At 37.2% G+C, this 9,116-nt stretch overlaps 1 protein-coding gene across 1 annotated transcript; it reads right to left on the bottom strand.

The window, feature by feature from the left end:
* Positions 1-4,998: 4,998 nt before the first annotated feature.
* On the bottom strand, positions 4,999-8,182 carry LOC117616560 (aminoacylase-1). The gene is made up of 4 exons (XM_034345913.1): positions 7,187-8,182; positions 6,954-7,091; positions 5,591-5,830; positions 4,999-5,504 (listed from the first exon to the last, which is right to left on the bottom strand). The coding sequence occupies exons 1-4, from the start codon at positions 8,036-8,038 to the stop codon at positions 5,415-5,417; spliced, it is 1,320 nt and encodes a 439-aa protein (XP_034201804.1). The 5' UTR covers positions 8,039-8,182; the 3' UTR covers positions 4,999-5,414.
* Between the last annotated feature and the right edge of the window lie 934 nt (positions 8,183-9,116).

Genomic DNA, 9,116 nt, shown 5'->3' with positions numbered 1-9,116 from the left:
TTTTAATTCTTAATGTTTGGATTAACAAAGGACAATTTCTGGTATTTTGAATGTTTCACCGTTTTTTGCCTTTTGCTTTATATATATATATAGATAGATAACAAAATGGGTGAGAGATATTATCAGTTTTATATAAAATAAAAATTATTATTTATCTATGAATTTACTTTTCTGTCTTGTTTCAGTCAAAATAATTTATTGTGGGTAGTGAAAGATTGTTTCTTAAATATTAGAAAAAAAGAAAAGAAAAAAGATACTTACATTTACATTTTTAATTTGCTGGCAGTTGCTTTCTTAGGCTCAAATCAGAAAAGCCATCGACTTTAAAAGTGTAAATTTTTTCCATTGTCAACGAATATGGCAACCTGGCCTGGGATCCATAGGCTCAAATCAGAAAACCAGCATAGAAAGTTTTCTTAATTATTAAAAGTAAATGACCGTTTCTTTCTAGAGAGTTTTTGACTTAAACAACAAGTCACCCCTTCAGTAAGTTGACACCCAACAAATATTGCTTAGCAAGTTAAGGACCCACTAGTGTAGGTCCTAGTTTCGAGTCCTAACATCGGTGTAGTGTGTAACGAAATCTAGAACAAAATGGTAATTGCACATCCATGTTATATTATGTTACTCTAATGTCTTAGTTTCTACATTTAGTTTTAAGGAATCATATCTTAATAGAGTGAGCAATGTAGGTGATGCAATAATAATGCATAGAGAAGAGATCAGGGGAGAGAGAAACATAGGATTCTTTTCTAAAAAGCTTATTATCACAAAAAATTCCCAAGATCTGCAGCTGATGCTTATAAACAATTATAAAATAACCAGTTTCATAATTTGGGCTGTGAAACACCGAACAAAATGCTCATTTTTTTTTAATTACCAAAAAAAGAGAGTACGTAGTTTCATTATATAAATATTAAACACAAAAACTAAAAAACGTACGCGCAGTCTACAGTAAGTAAGTCATTGCAGATGTAATATATACAGACACACACACAGCTGTAACTTGTCTGTCTTGCAGAGCTCTGAAACCGCGTCCCATGGTCCTCCTCCTCATGCAAAAATATATAGAATTAAAAGTACAAACTTGAATTTAATAAAATTAATTAAACTCTCTCTCTCTCTTCTCAACTGTTTGATGGCTACACCTGCATGTCTTGACTTTGCTCTCTCTCTCTCTCTCTCTGTGTTTTCTTTGTCCAATGCCTAAAATTTTGAGTTATTCGATTTGGTACGGCCACAAACCAAAAACAGCAACTACAACTTTATTTTACTTTGGGCTAAGATGCCAGCATGCACACACCACCACACCACATGCATGGAGTGATGACGATGTGGCAACCAAACACACGCTCTTTTTTTTTTTTTGGGAAACAAACATTTAACTTTTGAAAGAGCTAATAGACCAAGCAAGGGCCATTTGCCCCCCTTTGCAAAGTAGTGCTCTTTTCTCTCATGCAGCATGCAGATACTATTTTATTAGCTCTTTCCAGCAAACTTGTCTCCATTGTTGTCAGGTTATCTCTCCAGTCTCTACTCCAACACTTAATTTGCAAGAATTGTAATAAGCAATCTATCCAATAATCCCTTTTCCAAAGTTTAACTAAGATTAATGTCAATCGGGACACACGTATTTTTAATAATGTTATTTTGTTATGTTGTTACACTGTCAATCTGAGTCACATATTTGAACAAGAAAAACTACCCAAAAAAAAATAATTTTAAAGTGTTGTAACTTGAAAAGGTCAGGGTCAAAACATAGGTCCAAATCAGGGTGCAGTTGTGTTAATTAACTGCCCACATGTAACCCCTAACATCATGTACAGTTAGTTCTAGGTTATATATGCGACTATTGTGAACGGGGTTTTCATGCTTTTCCACAAACCACCCTGTCCATGTGATCTCTAAAGACTTGTCAAGTTATCTATGCAGCTAGCTACTTTTCTCATTTGCAGAAACTAAGGAGACCAAATTAATTAATATACTTCCTTCTAATTCTGAAATCTGAAATATTATTAGAGAGAGAGAGAGAGAGAGAGAGAGAGAGAGAGAGAGAGAGAGAGAGGCTCAGGCTTTCTTGAATGTTGAGTTGAGCAGCAGAATTGGTTTGTCCAATGATAATACATGTGTGTGAAAAGAATAGTGTCGTCAATCCGTACAAATCCCCCTCTCCCTCCTCCCTCCTTCCTCCTTCCTCCTTCCTCCTTCCTCCTTCCCCTTTATTTATTTATTTATTTATTTTTTTGAGTCTTTCACACACTTAACATAATCATGTTAGCATTAAGGCATCTCCTTTCTTAAAATGGAGAAGCGTTTTATTTAATTTTAATATAAAATGTATAATTTACCACTCACGAAAATATTAATTAATTTTGATAATATTATATAATTATATATGAGGTGGGGTGACAGTATGATTCTCCATATTTTTAAATGACGACTCTCACATGCCAATCGCACACCCTCTCATCTTTCTTTATTTTCAATTTGTCAGAAATCCTGGAAAAAGCATAGACTTATTCGTTTGGTTGGAAATTAGAAGGAAGTTTCGTCACTATTATAAGCTCATCATCCCATGACTTAAATTTGTTTTGACCCAACTAGGTTAATCAGGGTTTACTATTCCACCAAATTCACCTACTAATTATAAATAAAAACTGAGAATGTCAAAGGTAAATTTATTTGACATTATATATGATCCTCTTACTAGGAAGCTGCGTTTCAGATGGGAAAGCATGACTTGACATCAATTTCGTTGGTCTGGACGTGAGTTGTCTTCAATTTTCATCATCATGGAACGATGTGACTTCAAAACAAGCATGCAGATTAGATGAGCAAACACATGACTTCATACTTCAATTTTATTTTATTTTGTTTTTCATTATGGGAGACTGGGATTTTTTTTTTTTTTATTTTTTTTTTTTACTTTTTAAGGTTATTAAGTACTAGTCAATATTTCTATGTTTGGAACTAAACTTTTGACGGCCGAAGTCAATATATGGAAGACAAATACATCTATCAACTTCAAAACTTTGCTTGGAGCTCGCTACCCTTTTGTAACAACACTGCTTAGCTCCTTACATTGGTATACATATATACAGTATTAATTCATTAAAAGTATGAAAATAAAAGTTTCTACGATCATATCAAGTATCTGTAGGTAAGTATAAATTTGTCTTTCCAGTAAGTAGTTCAAATGATTAAGAGTATTTACTCTTATACCTGAGGTCCTAACTTTGATTCTTCTTCTTTCAATATCATTTGTGTATAAATAATTAAATAAATAACTTATCTTTCAAAATATATGAATGAAGATTCATTGCTTCTTTCCTTATCTATATTCTATCTAGAGATCTCTTAACTGGCATACACCGTACCAAATGGCTCTGGCTTTCCGTACTTTGCATATCAATGAAAAAGACATATCTAATACAAAAATCCCCCATTAAATCGATGCAGGTCGAGCCCTGAGGAGGTAGGGACCAATTTGGTTGAGGCCAAGTGACCTATTGGCCAAAAGAGTTAAACATCACATATATATATATATATATATATATAAACTATGAAAAATGATGTATTGTTTAATTGCTTGACGAATTGTGAATTTGAATTATCGATCGATTTTTGTTTGAGTATTCAAACATGTGTGAAATTCACAGTATGACAAGATAATTAAATATTTATTTATTTGACATGAGTCTGTAAACTATAAAGATATATAATATATGGGAAGAGGATTGGGTTTATGATGAGAGGAGGGATGGGCATAGCCGCATAGGAAAGTGCAGTGAAGGTTTGCAAAGGTGGGAGTATGTTGGATAATGAAGAGGCAAGATCCATGTGGGTACATAAGGTGTAAATCAAAAGAATCAAATCCCCTGTTTTGGTATACATATGAAAGTTCCAGGAAAAGGATTCAAATTCAATCAACCACCATATCCACAAAATATATAATACAATGGCTTACGTACATGAGTAATTAAATGTTTGGTGGATGTTTTTGAGTGCACCAAATTATAGTCCAAAGAGAGAGACAAAGTTGTTGACTTGATATCATATTACAGCTAGATAGATATAGAGAGCATGATAGCAACTAATCTTTGATGAGGTATGCATGTATGTATGTAAGGGACTGTGTTATCCAAAAAGGCATGAGGTGTGAGGTGTGCAGATTTCAATTTCAACTAGTGCCTTAAATTTATTTGAGCATGGCATTTGGCATCTCCCAAAGTCTAGATGTGATGTAATTTGGAGCTAAAATCCTTCCTTCGTGTCCTAGTAGCAGCATTATTCAAGTTGCTATCCCATTTAAATAATTTGTAAAGCGAACTTGGTTGGAGCCTCGGTGGAGCTATAAGTGACCACAATGATCACTCTGCCCTAGCCGGTTTGGCAACTAGTCTATTTTGATCGAGTCCTATTAACATTTATGGGTGGTGGTGACTGAAGCCTATGCGTAGAACTTGCTCCATACTTGTCGGCTTTTGAATTTTTGACATCTATGGTTAGAGATAGAAACTTGTCCGTCCTTAACCGTCTTGTAAGAGAACGGTGCTTAAGAAAGAGCTCGTACACTACTCTTCCAAGTAGCTTGGGAGTTTCCGTGACAGCTCGAGTTTTATTTTCTTTCTTTAACATATTAAATTTGTGTTTTGAAATGATCATTTTGGAAGTGGTAATAGAAACACAAGTCTAAAAACTGGGGAAAGACTCGCCTTATTAATTTTATCTTTCATTTTCATCTAACCCAGGTAATTGAAAGAGTGATGAAGATGATAAAAACGATCCGGCCAACACTAGTCGAATTTCCCCTTCATCTAGAAAGACAAATAATAAAGTTGAACCAGAAACAGTGCCTATAATCAAATCAACGATTAAAAGATGTCTTCAACAGTTCGTATCACTGTCTAATAATGCTAGGCATGACGAACGAACACCATCTGCTAAACACTTACTTAATTTCCAACCAATAATAACACAAGCTGTGGTTCATTGAACAAAGTACAAACGCCATACTCCGACTGTGACTTCAGCAATAATATATGCCATATATTAATTTGTAATCCCTCTTATTCAATCATATACATCGTTTCAAGGAATGTACAATAAATGACATTACCGCAAGACACAATCAATGCAACAACAAGAACGTCCAGGACATCTAGATTGGCAGATTCAGGACTTTTATTCAGCGTGGACAATTTATAGAAAATATTTGCAAAGCTTGATGGGGACGATTTATAACAATTTGTAAAACTGTTCAAGCATATTAAACCAACAACTTCACCTTTCAGATGAAGCTCGCTTTGAATCCACCCCCGAGTGTCCGGAGTGCAAAACGCCACTTAAAATGGTGCAGCACTGTGGCAAGTTTAATATGCAATCATTGTTCTCTCCATTTAATACTGTGGTGGCTATTCAGAAGTTTCCACTACGGAACTCAAAGCACTGATTACGGATTCATATACTTTTATGCCCTTCAAGAATACGGTATCCTTTAGGAACTGCAAAAGAAAAGAGATGAGGGGAGTCAGGAAGAGAATTTGATAATAAGCGCATGTTAAAAAGACTGGTAACAACAATACTGAACCTCGTTATGGTCATGAAGTAAGATGGGAGTGTTCGTCATTGGGGAGAAACCAAGAGCAGGAATGCCCTGCTGTCTCATGTATCGTGCATCGGTAGTTGATGCCAAGATTTCAGGCTTTGCAAGTTTGCCTCCAGCCGATGCGATAGCTTGTTTGAAAACAGACCACCATGGATTGGAATCATCGGTTGGTGTTGCTAAAGGGCGACCCCTATAGTCTCTATTCGGTCCTTTCTCAATTAGCTGCCATATAAAGTAAGTCATAAGCCATTTTTCATTTATGCGCCTGTTTGCAGAGAAGATAGAGGAAACAAAGAGAATATACAGATCAAAGAAAAAAAGACAGCATAGTGGTCATCAACAATACATTTGAAACTCGAAACCTATTTTTGGCGCACTGAAAAGATTATGCATATGGATTTGTAAGTACAGGATAATATGCAATAACAAAAATAAAAAGGGTTCGGCTCCTATGACCAAACCCCATAACGCAAACCTGAGCAGAATGTTATAGAACTGGTCTCAGATGATATCTTTCAAATAAGATAAATAAATAAAAATCTCATACCCAAAATGTTTCAGGTAGATTATTAAATGTTAACAGAGGCCATTATACAGAATCAGCTCTCTTTCAAGCTGATGCAACGATGACAAGTAGCCATTTACCAGCCATAGGAAAGTTGTAATATTGGTAACCGCATGAGGAAATTACGATAAGTAGTTGCCACATTTGTTGTTTACCCAAATCAAAGTTCAGCACATTTTCTAATTTGACGTCCGACTTTAATACCGATTTCCAAGTGAAAAGCCTTAGACATGGTAGCTCACTATCAGTAAAGATGATAACCAGGGACGAACTGCTTGAATTTCATAGTCCGAAAAAATGGTTTTGAAATTGAGCATATCAAATCTTGAGAATCAATTTAACATGTACTATAACTTCTTATCATCCTACGTGAGGAAAATGTGCGGCACAGTAACTGAATATGTATATATAATGGGTTGAGGAGTAGAAAGTTTATATTGAGGATGCACAGAAAAATCAGAAAACTATGCGGATAATTAATATTACCATTACAAACTAATAGCCTGCTGCAGGGTTTATCTTCTAATCAGATTCATGCGAACTAATTTAAAGAGAAACACATAATTAAGTTGATGGAGTAATGTATTTAACAATGGAATTAGAAATTAGGTTATCTACACATAAATTCCTAACTCCTATAATTTCACATTATACTAAATGAATGAAAAATTCCCAACTCCTATAATTTCACATTATAGTAAATGAATGAAAACACTGAAGAATCCATCCACAAACTCAATATACAAAATCAATGAAACTGAACAGAGCCAAAAAGTTCACCTGGTATGTCAAATTCCTCGCCTCCGGTGCCCACTCCTCAGCAATCCTCTTCCTAACAAGCTCGGGGTCCACAGTAGGCGGTATTCTTATATTAAACCCGGCCTCGGCCTCTGAAGGCTGCATATTCATCGCAAACCCCTACACAAGCATACAATCAAACACCTTATGATCAAAACACCAAATGACCCATCACAACACAAACAAACACACAATAACCAGTACTTCAAACTCACATCGCCAGAAGCAATCCCAGATTTCAAATAAACCGGATTGACCGAAATAACCTCCGAAATGGAGGCCTTCCCGGCTTTGACCACATCGAACTGGGCCGCCCGAAATCGAGTCATAACCTCAACGCTATTCATCAAATTCTCCATCGCTCCATTGTCGTACAATCTGGACCCGTGCCCGGGAGCGCCCTTCGCCTTGACGATCAAATTCCACGGAGTCCGATCGGCGTAGAAAACCCTAAACTCGTCGCCAGGGTTAGCCTGGCCTTCGTCCAGCATAAACCCGACGTTCAAATCCCGAAACTCCTTGGAAGCCGCGAACTTGGCGACGCCGTCCAGGCCGCCGATCTCCTCATCGGGGACGAAGGACAGGTGGACGGTGCGGATTGGGACAAAGTCGGCGGCTTTCAGGTTTCGGATGGCCTCGAGGTACTGGATGGCGATGCACTTGTCGTCCTGGGCCCCACGGGCGAATATGCGGCCGTCTGCGGTGCGGTGGGCGGAGAAGGGAGGGTGGGCCCACTTGTGTGGCTCGGCGGGGACGGAGTCGAGGTGGGAGTTGAGGAGGAGGGAGGGGAGGGAGGGGCGGGAGCCAGGCCAGGTGAGGAGGAGGAGGGGCTTGGATTTAGAAGGCGTGAAGTGGAGGGTTTGGATTTGGAGGTTTAGGGTTTGGGCTATGGCGGTGAGGAAGGAGACCGGGGCGGTGTAGTTCGGGTTCGGGTGGGCCGTGTTGATCCGGAGGTAGTTTTGGAAACGACTGATAGGCGTGTCGTGTTGGTGTTGTTGTTCTGAGTGGGCCCCTCCGGTGGCGGCGAGTAGGAGGACGATTGCGAGTGTGAGGAGATGGTTGGACATGGTGGTGGTGGTTGGGGGGGCGTGGCCAATGTAACAGTACTTACCGGTTTTACTCGTTTGACTTCAGTGACTCTACAGTTCACTTCAGCTCCACATTTTGTGTTTTTGGTTGGCGCGCTCCCCGACAAAATAATAAATAATAAATAATTAACTGAGAGTCTGATCTAATGGATTCGACCTTAGGGTAAACTAAAATGCAATAATTTTTAGAATTCTGCTCCGATTTTTCATATTTTAACGTGCTTAAATCTTAGGATTAAACTCTTTTCATGTGTAACGTTTGCATTAAAAGTTAAGCAGATAATACAAAAATTTAAGGTCCATATTTGTTGGTTAACGTTTTTGGCACTTTCATTTTCCCTTATAACACACACGTATGTAGTACTTATACAAATACTATATATAATTGTAAGGGGCTTATAATTTAAGGGTTAATGTTATCTTCAATTATGGACTATATGGGTTAAATATAGCTCTAAAATAATACAAAACTTATCTCGAGCCATGGGCTAAAAACAAATTTGGAGGGCCACATTTAGCAATTTAGCCATTTAGCCCTCTAACCAGACCTTGTAGCCCAACTATAGCTCATACCAAATTTTCTTGTGGGCCTAATACATGTGCTTTTCAAAAAAAGAAAATATCACACATGAGTGTGAGCACGTAACATCTCGTGCAACTGCATATTTAAAAGTTAATATTAAAGGTGCAATGACGTCTTCGATGACGCTAGCTAGCTTTTAGTTTTTTTTTTTTTAAATAAAAAAATTGGATTTGAAACGTTACCTTTTTTAGTTCCACGTTTCTTACAAATTCTATCACATTCTCTACTTATTAACAACTTTCCACACTCTTTCTTTTTGTCAAATATTTTTTCACACTCATTTCATCCAAACATTTCCTAAAAATTTATTCTCTTTGCTTATTTTGTTATCCACATTGTTTGAAAAATGTCCCGGACTTCGAAGGGATGAAATTGGTCACGAGTGGAAGATGAATGTCTTTGCAAGGCTTTCAAAAAAAGTCTTCAAAGATAGCGTAGTGGAATATTGTCTCTAAATAGTAGTTTAATTAAATT

Source organism: Prunus dulcis, chromosome 1 (assembly GCF_902201215.1).
Source record: "Prunus dulcis chromosome 1, ALMONDv2, whole genome shotgun sequence".
Lineage (NCBI taxonomy): Eukaryota > Viridiplantae > Streptophyta > Magnoliopsida > Rosales > Rosaceae > Prunus > Prunus dulcis.
Note: the sequence above shows the minus strand (reverse complement) of the source record. Positions and strands in the feature narration are given on the sequence as shown.

What these genes read in the sequence shown, in the direction of transcription:
- LOC117616560 (XM_034345913.1), bottom strand. Translation starts at nt 8,038, where the DNA reads ATGTCCAACCATCTCCTCACACTCGCAATCGTCCTCCTACTCGCCGCC. An exon ending in CTGGGATTGCTTCTGGCGAT is followed by an intron (nt 7,092 to 7,186) that starts GTGAGTTTGAAG and finishes ATGCTTGTGTAG; the next exon opens with GGGTTTGCGATGAATATGCA. An exon ending in CGAGGAATTTGACATACCAG is followed by an intron (nt 5,831 to 6,953) that starts GTGAACTTTTTG and finishes TTTATATGGCAG; the next exon opens with CTAATTGAGAAAGGACCGAA.